This window comes from Monodelphis domestica, chromosome 2 (genome assembly GCF_027887165.1).
Source record: "Monodelphis domestica isolate mMonDom1 chromosome 2, mMonDom1.pri, whole genome shotgun sequence".
Lineage (NCBI taxonomy): Eukaryota > Metazoa > Chordata > Mammalia > Didelphimorphia > Didelphidae > Monodelphis > Monodelphis domestica.
This window is the reverse complement of record NC_077228.1, coordinates 340143405-340158952: the sequence shown is the minus strand read 5'-3', so window position 1 is coordinate 340158952 and position 15548 is coordinate 340143405. Positions and strand designations below refer to the sequence as shown.

General features: G+C 35.0%; 1 protein-coding gene across 1 annotated transcript in view; it reads left to right on the top strand.

The window, feature by feature from the left end:
* Positions 1–14972, top strand: part of TBX18 (T-box transcription factor 18) — a 39244-nt gene extending 24272 nt beyond the window's left edge. The window contains exons 6-8 of the mRNA XM_001366504.4: positions 1070–1134; positions 9855–9949; positions 11490–14972. Of these exons, the coding sequence (XP_001366541.2) occupies positions 1070–1134; positions 9855–9949; positions 11490–12214 (885 nt within the window). The 3' untranslated portion in view covers positions 12215–14972. The remainder of the gene's footprint in view (positions 1–1069; positions 1135–9854; positions 9950–11489) is intronic.
* Positions 14973–15548: the final 576 nt, after the last annotated feature.

Genomic DNA, 15548 nt, shown 5'->3' with positions numbered 1-15548 from the left:
AGTCTCCAGAAAGACCCCCCCCCCCCCAAGGTATGGGATCATAGATAAAAAACTGGAAATCTTAAATAGAATCTTCTCTCCATTTCAGCAATTGAAAAAAATTGAGGCACAGAGGGGTAAAGTGACTTGGACAAAGTCATAGTCAAAGTCATAGAGATGGCAGAGGGGAGAGTTGAACACAGGCAAATCCTTTGATTACAAAATTTCTTTCCATTCTTCTATGCTGCCTCCTGAATTTAGGTCTAAAGGAAAATTTCAGTAGAATAATTATTGTTAAAAATTAGAATAAGATATCAAAAGTGTTATAGAATCAGCTTTTAGAGAGGGCTTAAATGGAGAATATATTTTCAACTTTTTTCAGTGATGTATGTGGTTCTGCCTGAAGGACTTCAAAAGATGAACTTGGATGGATTTTTCAAATTTCTACCCAGTCAAGCATTTATGGTATTAAAATATTGAAAGATCAGAGGGAAGTTCTATAGTGAGACAAATTTTCATCTTATCATTATGAATTACAAGTTCAAATTTTACCTTAGACATTTACTAGCATTGTTCTGAGGTGGCTAGGTAGTACAGTGGATAGTGTGCTGGACCTGGAATCAGGAAGACTCATCTTCCTGAATTCAAATCTGGCCTCAGATACTGGCTAGCTCTATGATCCTGGATAAGTTGCTTCACCCCATTTGCCTCAGTTTTCTCATCTACAAAATGAGCTGGAGTAGGAAATCGCAAATTACTCCAGTATCTTTGCCAAGAAAACTCCAAATGGGGTCACAAAGAGTAGGCAGAACTGAACAGCAAAACTTTGTAACTATGCAAGTCAATTACTTTTGACTTGCCTCAGTTTCCTAATCTATACAATGGAAATAATAACAGTACCTCCCTTCTAGGGTTATCATGAAGATCAAAAGAGATAAAATTTGTACAGTACTTTGAAAACCTGAAAGTGTTCCATAAATTCTGTTATACTGTTATAATCATTATTAAGTCTATTGACATTTTTCCTTATAATTTTCTATATTGTAAAAATACATTTTCTCAAAATTCAGTATGACTTTTTCTTCTCTAGATTACTCGGCTAAAAATTGACAGAAACCCATTTGCCAAAGGATTTCGAGATTCTGGCCGTAACAGGTAAGATTTTGGTACATGTTTAATAGTGATAGGATTGTTGGTAGCTCTTACTTATTGGCTATTTTATCCTACATATTTTAAATTATAAGACATTTCATTCAGACTTCTTTTACTCTGAAAAACTGCTTTAATTTATAAAAATAGTGTCTGATAACTTCAAGTCACCTAACTCCAACTGCCTAGCCTTTGACATTCTTTTATTTTAGAATTGATACAAAGACAGAAGGCAAGAGTTTTATTTTTTTTTAAGAAAATAAAGTTTATAGGTACTGTAATCTTAGAATTAGTGGTATAATGGATAGAGTGCTAGACTTGAAGTCAGGAAGACAGTTTCTTGAGTTCAGAGCCGGCCTCAGATACTAACTTATTTAGGCAAGCCACTGGAGGGAAAAAAAAAAACAACAACTCTGCCTCAGTTTCCCTGAAAAGTGAGATGAAGAAGAAAATGACAAACCACCCTCTCTATCATTGCCAGGAAAACCCCAAATAGGATCATAAAGAGTTAGACACAATTGAAACAACTAAACAGCAAGAGCCTTATAGAATTATAGATTTAGGGCTAAACTAGAGGCCATTTAAGCCAAACCCTTCATTTTAGAGAAGAAAATGAGGCCCAGATGAAATCACTCACTCAGTGTCATATATTTATTAAACAATAGTGACATGATTTGAATTCAGCAATCCTGACCATCAATCTAAGGCTATTTCTACTGTACCACATTGCTTTAACTTTCAGATTATTTTAAGGTCATAAGATATTTAAGTTAACTTTTGAGGGTATTTGTTTGTTTATTTATTTTTACCAGGCTACTTTGTATGTTTTGGCAATTGATACAAAGATGACTACTTGGTTTGCCAAATACTACCTACTGTGTGGTACCAATAGCCAAAGAAAGTAGCAGAATAAGGAATGCCTGGTTAAGGTTCGTACAACCCCTTCCTACAAAGTAGAGATAGAATTAAGTAGTGTCTCATGGTGCTTCTTGATTCTATGGTTCTGATGGCCACAGAATCTGAAGTTAAAAGAGTGTTTGAAACACGATTCCTTTAAGGCAAGACTACTTTTTTCATAGACTTACTGGTAAGCAGATTTTATTACTAGTGTCTCAAGTTCTGGGAAATCTATAGACACTGCATTTTTCTCTAAACAGCTATCGCCAAATTAATCTTTTAACAAAAGTCCCCAAAGTGGCAGGCACAAAATTTAATTGTTCTTTAGGATTTTTAAAAAATTAAATAAAACACTTTATTGGTGTGTGTAGACAACATTTTTAATTATTTACAAACTCTTGATTAATTGCCAAAGTAATGATGACAAAAGTTTCCTTGATCATATAGTCTACAGCATAATTGTTTATGTGCATTCCCATTGAATGGATCCGTTTCATTAGTTTATCCTTGGATGTAAGTCAAACATTTTAGGAACATTCATTCAATCTTTGGGTACTCAAGCATAATCTTTTTTTATATAATTAATTTATTTAAAATATTTTTCTATGGTTACATGATTCATGTTTTTTCCCTTCCCACTCCTGGAGCTGACAAGCAGTTCCACTGGGTCATACGTGTATTATTGTTCAAAACCTACTTAGAAATTATTCGTATTCACAATAGAGTGACCTTTTAACATCCAAACCCCAATCGTATCCCCATCGAACTGAATGAGCTCGAGCATTATCTTAAAATTTTTGTGGCAGTAGGCTGACAGGGAGAGTCTGTTGCGGCTGTCCAGGTTCTAGTCTTGGAATGATTTGCAGCGTTACCTTTGTCAGATTATTTCACCCATCTGAGATTTTTCTTATCCATAAAATGAGGATAAATAACACTTGCTATACCTGCCATAAAGAGTAGTTGTAACATTTAAATGATGTAAAGCTAGGTTTGTACACAGAAACAAGTAACAGATACTTTGGGGCAGCTAATCCACTCCAGTATCTTTGCCAAGAAAAGCCCAGATGGGGCCATGAAGGGTCACAAATAATTTTAAAAAACAGCTTTACAATTGTAAAATATTATGATTTGTTATTTTATAATTAAATAATAATTTTATAATTATAATATAATTTATAATTATATATTATATAACATATAATATATAAATACATTTTGAGCATGAATCTTTCTTTACCTTATAAGCATCTATAAGGCCCTACCTTATACCTACCTACCTACCTATCTATCTATCTACCTATTTCTCTCTCTTTCTCTCCATCCATCCATCTATCTATCTATCTACAACATTTATATGTATATATAACATATCAATAAGGTTGGGCTTTATAGATGCTTATTTCTTAAGATGATGAAATAATATATATGAAAGCTACCTCTCACTCTCCTCCCATTTTATCAAATTTAACTTTAAATATTTCTTAATCTCCAAATTGCTTGATCTCTTTTGCCAAGATTACTTACTTGCTTATTTTTTTTTTTGAGAGAGTTTTCCCACATAGGATTATTCCTACAAAGAATTTCTAATGCTTTGTTGTTTTTCTCCATTAATCTGATTTGCAAGCTGGCTTTTGTTCAGTTTCCCCCCTTTCTGTGGTTATAGCTCTATTCTGGTACATTACCCTATTCCTATAATGTCTATTTGACAAAATAACTAAATGATAATAGTAATTATGACAGTAGTTAATATCATACATAGTCTAGAATTGGGCAGGAACTAGTATAATCCCAACATTCTATATCTCAGTCCAGAGTTTCACCTAGAATGCTACTTTGCCTTTACAACTTTTATGTTGCCCCCCCCCAGAATCAAATCTTTTATGATCTTTATCTAAACAAAAAAAATTTCCTATTAATGAGCCCCTTGACTCACAAAAAGATAATTTCCTAAATATGTATCAAATAGACCCCCAAACCAATTATTTCAGTGGGGGAAGAGGAGAGGAATCTTCATAAACAATGTCTTGTTATTCCTAGTAAACCCTATCTCAATTATATGTTTTGTGAGATAGAAAATCCCAATAAAAGCTCCTCTTGAAGTCCTTTATTTTACTATTATTTTTATTAGTCAAACAAATTTATTATCAAGGCAGAGAATGTGCCTATTATATTTGGATTTTCCTGGTATTCAAGTTCATTGTTCTTTTACAGAAAAAATAACCTTGCATTAGGAACATTCATAGTCCTGGTTGAGTTTTCAGTGAGATATGTTTTACTTGGTTTTATGAAGTACATATTTTCCTGAAAAGTTAATTATTAATTGGACCATATTTTAATCAGTCCACAGGCTTTTGCTAAGCATCTGATCTATACTGTACACTGTTCTTGGAGCTGAGAATGCAAAGAAAAAATGAAATACATCCTCTCATGAGCTTACTTTCATTTTTACATGCACAAATACACATGTAAATAAACATGTACACATATAAAAATAATATAACATACATATGACTTCTAAATACAATTTATTTATATCATGTAACATTAATATTAATTATTATTTAATAATAAAATTTTATTCTTTAATAACAGTGCATTATAGAAGATAATACATTATACTAGTTATAATGCTACATGATAAATATAAAATATATCGATATAAATATGTGCAGACATAAAAACTGATTAAATCAATACAAAGTAGTTTAGGAAGGAAAGAAAGATAACAGCAGTTGAGGGATTTAGTTAAGAATTCATGTAAGAAGAAAATGGTGCTTTAGCTGACCCTGGAAGGAATTCTGTGAAGTGAAGGGGAGAAGGTTAAGTTAAGGTAAGGGTGTTACATGCACCAACAACAGCAATTCAGTGCTGAATGTGAAGAGCAGCAAGAAAGCAAGTTTAGGTGGACTGTAGTTAATTGCAAGGGGAATCATACATGAAACTTGGAAGATAAGTTGGCACCCAGTTGTCAAAGGCTTTTAAAAAATTTAGAGATGATATCTTATGCTAGAGGTAATAAAGATTTTTGGAATTTATTGAGCAGGAGTGATGCCGTTGGACTTGGAATTTAGGAAAATAATTGTAGTATCTCTGTGGAGCATGGATTAGAATGAGTAAGAGAGGGTTGCTCAATAGATAGCTAGGCCTGGAGACAGGAGGACCTGGGTGCAAATATGACCTCAGATACTTCCTACCTATGTGACCTTGGGCAAGTCACTTAACCCCTATTGCCTAGCCCTTACCACTCTTTACCTTAGAACCAATACACAGTATTGATTCTTAGATGGAAGGTAAGAGTTATGAAAATGATCATTCAAGTCAGTTGTTTTGTTTGATATTAAGTTTGATTTCAATATTAGTTTGGTTGAATTTTTTCTCTCTTTTTTTTAAAACCTTGTTTTGTGTTATGAAAATGTAAGCTCTCTTCTTATGAGTAAATTGTCCTCTTTCTCTGGGTTCATTGAAAATATAGGAGAAATCAAATACTTGCTTTAGTTTTTAATTCTTAATTGATTCAACATACTTATAATTAATTTTTTCATATATAAACACACAAATTAAATAAATTAACTTTTAAAAATTATTAGTATGACACAAAAATATAGATTGATGATTGGTGTAATTAGTGCATTGCTATTTACTTTTTCTTAAAAAAAACTTCTAGATAAGATGTTCACTTAAAAAGCTAAATATTTTGAAACTTGTAGAATACTTCTCTCCCTGACATAAATTTAATACATAATTACTTGGACTAATATAGACTGTATTTTTATAGGAAAGAGAGAATTGCTTTACTTTTAATGCCTTTCATCTCTAATTTACACAATTCAGCTGAACAAGAATTTAATAATAAGTTCTTTCTGTGTGTGTATCAGGTCCTGTGTTAGATGCTGGGAACAACTAAGACCAACAAACTCTCCATGCCCTCAAGGACCTTACATTCTAAGGGAGAGGAACTGGGAGTTAGATAACATTATTTCAGTATTTTTATATTATATTATATATAATATAGATGGGAAATATAATAGATTATATAACTATATTATATAGTTATATGTTATATATGAATATATTTCTGTATCATATAGAAATATATTTCTAAAAGTAAACTTCTTTTGGAATGGGCAAAGAGGAGATCATTTTTATCAGCTATAATAATAGAAGAAAGTCATAATAAAAGATTAGATTTTATTCATTTGTTGTGACTATCTCTGCAGTACACTGCAATCTATCTGACCCACTTTAAAAAAAAACCCCAACAAATTCAAAGTATATTTGTTTTTTTCCCATATATGTAATAAACACATTGGACAAGACAAGATGTAAACAGAGGTCTCTAATTGTTTAAACTATATAAAACAATTCCCTTTAATTAAAAATGCTCCTTTCCAACCACTTTATGGTCCCACAGGCTGTTTTATAGGAATCAGTAGCTTCAGCCCTCAAAAGCTCTGCTGCAGGACATTTGCAGAGTGAAAGAGAATTTATGTGCTGAGAATAGTTTCATTCTTCAGCAAGGCCTCAGGTTTGACCCTATAAAATTTTTTACTCAGGAAGGTACAAAAATTTCTCCTCTTTAAATACTTCAGGAAAAACATAACCATTTTACTAAATAAACTTGGCCATTTGATAGCGTAAATTAGGGTGGTGATAAAATGTGGAAATTGTTCGAAGGCATCTTGTATAAATTATCGCCTTGGCCAAGGTCCTCCAGGAGGTGCCTTTTATCTTCGCTTTAACTAGAAGCGAAAAGTCTCCATTACTGCAGAAAATGAAGGCTTGCCTTTTTTTTTTAATGTCCAGGTTCAGCTAATAAATATTTTATAACTGTTTCCTGCAAAATATCTCTGATCCTTTCTGAGACTTACATCCTGAAAATAGCCATCTCAGAAGAAAATATTGATGGCTATACATCTGATCATTCGTATATTTATAACCTTTACATGTCTTTCCTCCAAACCTGGTCTTTGAATTTTGTTGTTGATGCTGTACTGTCCCCACGTGACTTTATGAGTTTTCAGTGGCAGCATAATGAATTTGCAATGAAAAGAACTGGGGGTCATAGATTTAGAGCAGGAAGAGAACTCAGAGATCATTTCATCCAACATTCTGTTTTAACAGATGAAGAAACTGAGGCCTGATCAGGTGAGATGATTCTTTTGGTTGTGTCCCACTCTACATGATCCCAGGACAAAAGTCCATGGAGTTTTCATGGCAAAGATACTGGAGTGGTTTACCATTTCCTCCTCCAGTGTGTCCCCATTTTGCAGATGAGGAACTGAGGCAACTAGGGGCTTGGAGACTTGCCTATGGGGTTTCTTGGCAAAGATACTGGAGTGGTTTGCCATTTCTTTCTACAGCGTGTCCTCATTTTACAGATGAGGAACTGAGGTAAATAGGAGTTAAGTAACTTGTTCAGGGTATTGCAGTTAGCAAGTGTCTGAGTTCAGATTTGAACTTGGATCATGCTGGCTTCAGGTAGGTGCTCTATTCATTGTGACACCTAGCTGAACTTAGGTGAAACCTATGAATCCCTTTAAAGGTATGAAATTAAATATGCAAAGTTAGAAAGGAAACTGTACAAACAAATTTAGGATTAATATTAAGTGCATATGCATATTCATTGCAGGCAGCATGGAGGTAGAGATATATGTGTTTATATATGCAAAAGTCTAGTAAAGAAAGGTGGTCTCATACCCACAGCACTGTTAAATGATTCTAATGGTCTGATTTGGGAATTGTGATGAGAACTTGGTGCCAGAAGTGGTGGCACAAGTCTGTAATATCTCCTATTGGTGGAGTTCCAGGAGTTCCAACCTTTAGTAGGCTATACTGATGGATGGGGATGTGTTTCTAAAAAATTCTTTGTTAATATGATGTACTTCTGAGGTATTGAGAAGAAGGGATTAGGGGGCTACCAAGGTGTCTAAAGAGGAGGGAACTGGACAAGGTTAGAAGATCTGGGTTCAAATCTTCAATCTGGTAATCATGAGATATATTTTCTTAAGGGTCGTTTAACTTTGTAGCTTCTGTTTCTTTAATCAGTAAATTATGGATAATTATATTTCCTACCAATCTTACAAGCTTGCCCTGAGGTTTAAAAGAATCAATGTGTGTAATTAAATGCTTTAAACTGAAAAACACTAAATAGTAATTATTACTAATTGTACATTCAGAATTTTAGAGCTGCAAAGATGGGATTCATAACCTGAAGTCTGTGAACTTTTTTTCTTTTCAAGGAATAATTTGGTAATTGAATTCCAATATAATTGATTTCCTTTGTAATCCTGTTAATTTAATTTTGGCATTTAAAATGCATTATTCTGAGAAGGGATCTGTTGCCTTCACCAGACTACCAATAGGGACCACCACACATAAAATAGTTAAGAACCCTTGTAGCCCAGCCTTAGTATTGTACCAGCAAAGTAAACTGAAGCCTGTGGAAGTTGGTAGTGGCAGAAATGTTAGTATGAATGAATTCTTCATTCCAAATTCAGTGTTCTATGATAACATACCATATTATTTCACTTGGTCTCAGCTACATTAAAATCTTGATCTTAAGTCTCTCTGTGTATATCAGTTTTCTCCAGCTGGAACAGACATTCCTAACACGTCTATTTTGTAGGTTTCCACTATCATGAGTGATGTCATGTTTGTAGAAACACAATCTTAGATTTGGAAGGGACCTCAACAATATTGTAATCTAAACCATTCCTCCAAGAAATACTCCAATAATATACCCATCAAGATGTATTTTAGCCTCTTCTTGAAGCCATCTAAACATAGAATGTGAATAATTAATACAAAGAGTAATAATTATTCATTATAATTTATTTATAACTTATTATCAATGCTATATTACTAAATGTTGTTATACCAATATCAATATCATATTATTTAAGATTAATAATATATTACAATTCAAATAATATTGATAACTAATATCATGAGCAGAATATTAATTCTGTTAACATATAGTATGAATGGATGTGGTCCCCTGGAGCTGTTTCTCCTTTCTACCCCTTGCAGCTCTTCCTTGTAGCAGAGGAGTTTCTTAATCTTTCTTTTGTATCATGGTTCCTTTTGTCAGTCAATAAATTCCTTTTCAGAAAACAATTTAAATGTATAAAATAAAATAAAATATAGAGGACTAAAAAGGAAGCCAAAGGCTAGTAAAAAATAAAGATGCAAGTTCATAGCTCCCATAAAATGTGCCTATAGATTGCTTCTATTCACAGCACTACTGTTGATGTTTCTTTGTAGTATTAGATGGATCAAATGCAGCTTTGATGTTTTCAAATACCTTTAAATATAGTCATATTTGAACCTCAAGAGAACACTGTGAGGTGTAGATGCATAGACATTATTATTTCCATTTTACAAAAGAGGAAACTGAGTCTTATGGAAACTAGGTGACTTTTCTCATGGTCACACAGGTTGGGCAAGATTCTTAACAACTGTTTGCTTCAGTTTCCCCAATTGTACAATGTGCATGATAATAGCACCTACCTCCAGGGTTGCTGTAAGTATCAAACAGAATAAAAATTGCAATGAATTTGGCCAAGTGCTTGGAACAAAGTGAGTGCTATATACATATTAGCTACTAGTACTTCTCCCTGACTCCTTAGAAGAGAATTGTATCAGGGTCCTAAGGTTTCTCTTCTGCCTGTAGCAAGCTCCTAACTTTCAAAGATGCAAACTTTAAAGGTTCAAATCTGTAATCAGCAGGATTTTAACCAAATAATTTTAAGGGGTATTTTAATAAGCTATCTGCATTAGGAGATGTGGAGCAAACTGAAGCTAATTGGAAATTTGTTTTTAACATTTAGGATGGGCTTGGAAGCTTTGGTAGAGTCTTATGCATTCTGGAGACCTTCCCTAAGGACTCTCACATTTGAAGATATCCCTGGAATACCCAAACAAGGTAAATGAAAATCCTGTAAAGTCACAAGGGTCAGACACACAATCTGGTTCTGATACCAAATTATAGCTCAATTTGGTTTGTTGTTGTTGTTGTTGTTGTTGTTGTTGAACAAAAGTGTATTTTCTTCTCCTTTTCTTTTTGAGAAATAAAAACAAAATCCTCATAACTGATATACATTGTTGAGCAAAATGTGTTCACACACTGACCATGTCCCAAAACATATGGCTTTCTATACCTTGAATACTTTACTTCTCTGACCAAAGATGGGTATCTTTCTTCATAATGAATCCTCTAGAATCAGTTGGTCATTATGTTGATATTAATTCTCAGATCTTTCAAAGTTATCTGTCTTTATAGTGTTATAATTGTATCGATTCTTCTCCTAGTTCTTCACCCTTTGCTCTGCATCAGTTCCAGGTTTTCTTTGAAGCTCTTTTTGTCACTTCTTACTGAGATAGTTCATAATTAGATCATTTTCACTAATGGAAAAAAAGGCATGGCTTTGTCTCTGCTGATAATAGGAGCCTAATCCTCTGAATTTCACCTCCCTCAAAACTCATCTACCTCCAGTTGGTGGGATCAGGATCTTTCTTTGGTTTCTGAAAGTATCCATGATTTCACTGGAATAGGTGTTGCTTCTACTGAAACCACTCCTTCCTCCCCCTTTCTCTTCCCATGGTGGACCATTTCATGAGTTTCTGTACCCAGAGAGAGTCATCATCTGTCCACATTAAGGCACATTGTACTTCAGGCTTTACTAAACCTATAGTCAAAACTTTTCCAGCTTAGCAGAAATTGTACTTTGCTGGCATGACTGTTGAGGACAAAAGGTCACCTCTATTCAACTTTAAGACATTGGATTATAGAAGAGCAGAGAAGTATGTGATATGCTTTTTGGTTGAGACTTTGGGATTTCATAGGTGAGGGAAACTCTTGGCATAAAAACTCCCTCCATCCATACAGATCAGCAACTCAGTTGCAACTCACAATTTTAGAGAATTGGCCTGAGAGAGGAGGGGAACCCAATACAACAAACTTAGATGCAGGTCAAATCTTAAATATTATTAAAGTAGTAATACCCCCAATTGGGGCGGGGGCTTTACCTCCTTCACCTTCAATTATTGTCTCACTTCTTCCATACCCTACTATTCCTTTCCTTTCTATTATCTTCCAAATCTATTATGAGTGCATATACACATGCATTCTATAGGGCTCCTATAGGCTTAAGGAAAGCTAAAAGAGAGAAGTGTGAAAGTAGGAGGAGAAAGAATGGAAACAATTTCAATTCAAGGTAAAACAGGAAATGAAATTTAGATTTGCTACAAATCTTGGGAATTCAGAATTTGTAATATTCACTACAGCACAGAGCCTGGTTGAGGAAGCAAATTTGAGACCATCACCACTTTTAAGAGGGGACTCTGAATTCAGTAGATTATTTTCTGATTAAAATCTTTATTTTTAAATGATTTAATGCCAAATATAATTAAATGAAAAGATAGCTGAGTGTTTTGGCTGTTCATGTTTTATTCATCTTTTGTAGGAAACACAGGCTCTTCTACCTTACTTCAAGGTTCTGGAAATGGAGTTCCTACCACCCACCCTCATCTTTTATCTGGTTCCCCCTGTTCTTCTCCTGCCTTCCACCTTGGGCCAAACACAAGCCAGCTTTGCAGCCTGGCACCTGCCGATTATTCTGCCTGTGCCCGCTCAGGCCTTACCCTCAACCGGTACAGTACTTCCCTGGCTGAAACCTACAACAGGCTCACAAACCAAACCAGTGAGACCTTTGCCCCGCCAAGGACTCCCTCTTACGTTGGAGTTACCAGCAGCACGACCGTGAACATGTCCATGGCTGGCAACGATGGAGACTCATTCAGTTGCCCACAGACCAGCTTATCTATGCAGATTTCAGGGATGTCTCCCCAGCTGCAGTATATCATGCCCTCACCTTCTAGCAATGCCTTTGCCGCCAACCAGACCCACCAGGGCTCTTACAACACTTTCAGGTTACACAGCCCCTGTGCTTTGTATGGATACAACTTTTCCACATCTCCCAAACTGGCTGCCAGTCCTGAGAAAATTGTTTCTTCCCAAGGAAATTTCTTGGGATCCTCACCGAGTGGGACCATGACTGATCGGCAGATGTTGCCCCCCGTGGAAGGAGTACACTTGTTGAGCAGTGGGGGTCAACAGAATTTCTTTGACTCTAGGACCCTAGGAAGCTTAACACTGTCATCATCTCAAGTGTCTGCACATATGGTTTGATGGAGCCTTTAAGTCAAAATACATTTTTTTCCCTAGTGTACTTTCTGTTCTTAGCTATGTGGAAGGACAATCATTTTGTGGCTTGTATAATGTGTATATAATAGAAAAAGGTGCACTGCGCCTTTGCCTTGGCTTATGCTGAGAATATATATTATATATATATGCAGCATATATATAATATATATTGTGTTATATATCTATATTGTATATACATAACCTTTTGAGTTATTCAGGCTATACAACTGCACCCTCCATCTGGTAATCCAGTGGTACAAAGTGTTTGCAATGTATGCAACATATTTAGCTGAAATTCCAAGGCTTTTTTAAACACAAAATGATATATTTAACGACTGGCCCCCATAACTAAACATTTCCAACTGCGTTTATCAGAAAAGTTCTCTAAACATTTTTTTCACCTGTGTTGATAATCCAAAATTTATGACTGCTGTTATTCTTAGAGATTTGGAAGGTGTGGAGACCTTACGTGCAGAAGGTTCCTCAAAGACAACATCATCTATATGAGTGGAATAGCTTTCTTCCTCTTACTTTTCCTTATTCATCAATAACTAGTATGGGACCCTGAGAAACAGTATGGAGTAGCAGATAGATGGGGCTCCCTCTGGGTGCATGTCCTGCCACTATGTGACCACAGACAAGTCATGTGACCTTTCAGTGCCCTATACATTTCTCTAAGACTGTAAGTTACAGACAAGTCATAATCCCCCCTCCTCAGGAGAATTAGTTTCCACATTGTTCGTCTCTTATACTAACAAAATTACAAGTCCAGACCCCCTTGCCAAATTTTTAACCCTGTTACCTAATATCCTCTATGATATTGCTTCATGGAAAAACAGAAACATCACTGAAAAAAATTTTTTTGAAGTTTTGTTCTAATTTTCATTCCCCAATAGAGATATTAGTGATTCTTATTCCTCTACAGAGAATGTATTTACAGTCTTTTAATTTTTGCTCAAGTATTTCCTGTTCTACCACCAACAAGCTAGAAGGATGCCAGTGTCTGTTAGCCTTCCAAAGAATATGGCGCATATATTTTAATTGTCACTAGAGGACATAATATTTTAATCCTGAGAGAGAGAGAGAGAGAGAAAATATAATTATTTAAATCCAGCTCCTCATTCTCATGATTTGAACAATGAAATACAGGAAACCTCTATTTTAAATCAAAAGGATTAATGTTGTCAGTTTCCCCCCTTCGCTGTGCTTCGGTCAAGGGTATGAGGGTCTCTCTTGCTTTGGGTTCTCACTACTAATTGCTTAGGTTGGAATTCTTGACCTAAGGTATATTTTTGAGGGGAGGGAGGTTATGGTTCTTATTTATAATACAATGTCTCCTAACTCCCACAGCTTGGACACTCGCCCTTGTGAGCCGCCCTCTGTCAGAGTCTTTTCCTGTGAAAACTGATATGCAGCCTTTTTGGTTTTAAATAACACTACAAAGAATTTCTGTGGGTCATCTCCATGAATCTGCCTTTTGGAGTTTCTGCTGGCATACTAAAAAACAAGGAATTTCACTGGAGGAACTAGAAAGCCATTTCTTCTTAACATTTTAAAAGCTAAAGGCATTTTGAACTTTAATACCAGGAAAAATGAGGGTCTATCTTTGGCGGCTTCCCTCAGCATATGGATCTAGGGGGCTGTAAAGCAAATTACTTAGATAGCACATCACAGAACAAATTAAATCAGCTATACAGGGAGAGCAGCATTCCTGTCTTCTTGTTGAGAAAAAAAAAAGTTGCCCATTTTGGGCCAGTTCCACACTTTCTATGTATCAAGCTAATGGTGGTATGAGTTCATTATGTCTTTGCACCAAATTAATTGTTTGAATTCAGGAGTTCTTAACCTTTTTTTTGGCAGTCTGGTAAAATCTATGAACTCTTCTCAGAATAATGTTTTTAAATAAACAAAATAAAATACATAAGATTATAAGGAAGTCAATTATATTGAAATTTAGTTATCAAAAACATTCTTTTTAGAGGTCTCAGGATAAGATGCCTTTATTTCATCTTTGTTTTGGTAAGGAAAAAGCAGTGTGGGTCATGATTTGTTCATTGGCTTCAGGTGTCTAGGAATGTCCTGAGATTTAAAAAGAATTTACATTGGATAGAACTCATGGTTTCCATACCTGGCCCATTTTCTTCCATGTATTCTATATTACCAAACCCTGAATTTCAGCAGTTCATCACGGTTCCTGATTTTTTTTTTCCAGTTAACATGAGAGACTGATGCAAGCCTTTTGTAATGCCTTAAAAAACATAGTGGGCATAGCAGTCCACTTGTGTGCTGTAATGTCTGTTTGGACAAAGATTTGGAATGATGCTTTTAAAAAAGGACAAAGTTTATGAGGACACAAGGTTGTATAAGAGCTTGTTAAATATGCAAGGAGAATTCTCAGTGCCTTGAGAAAACCTGAAAAAATATTCATGTGCATGTATGTGAGCATAAAAAAATATATATTTTTGTTGTCAGTGACTTGGAGATGACACAACGCCACAGACATGTTGTTTGTTCATTTTAAATTCAAGGTCATTTTTATTTTCTTCAAGACTTTACAATACTACTACAATTTTTTCCCTTAAAATCTTACTGTAAATAATTATCACAGTGCCAACATAAAGACTTGCTTTTGTTATTATATTAAATAGTATCTATGCATTGGTATCTGTAATTATCCATCTGTATTTTATTACTACAAAAATGCCATAGAAAATTATATTAAAGTATGTATCTGAACACATTATTTTGGAAGAGAATTATTGAAGTATTTATCATGTACATGTGTGCGTATGTGTGCATGTGTGTATGTGTGTGTTTTAAAGAGCTGTCCACTATGAAGCCAAGCTATCATACAAGGGCATTAATTCAAGGATTTCCCATTACAAGGGAGGAGAATAAATGAACTTACAGTACATCTCCAGGACGTCAGAGCAATGGCCACCATGCCACTTAAAGACAAAAGCTATGCAAATGCTGAGCACATAAAAGTTTTCAATGTAGAAAGGAACATAAGGTTTTCTCCCCCTTTTCCTTTTTATTGTCTTCTAGATGTAAGGAAAGAAAGAAAAAAGCTAGGATACGACAATGAGTGACTTTAAAACTGCCTGGCTGCTGACTTTACTTTTAGGCAAATGGGCTGAAATCTGCTCCAAAGGATGACAAGACACAGTGAGGGCAGCAGAGTTGTAATGAACAGTTTTGTGGGTGAGACCTTTCTGACTCTAAAGGGAAGTACATCAACCTTTCCAAAGTGTGGATACCAGGTTCCCGATCCCCACTCTATTGGAATGCTAGGTAATGGATTTGGGGAGATATGCTT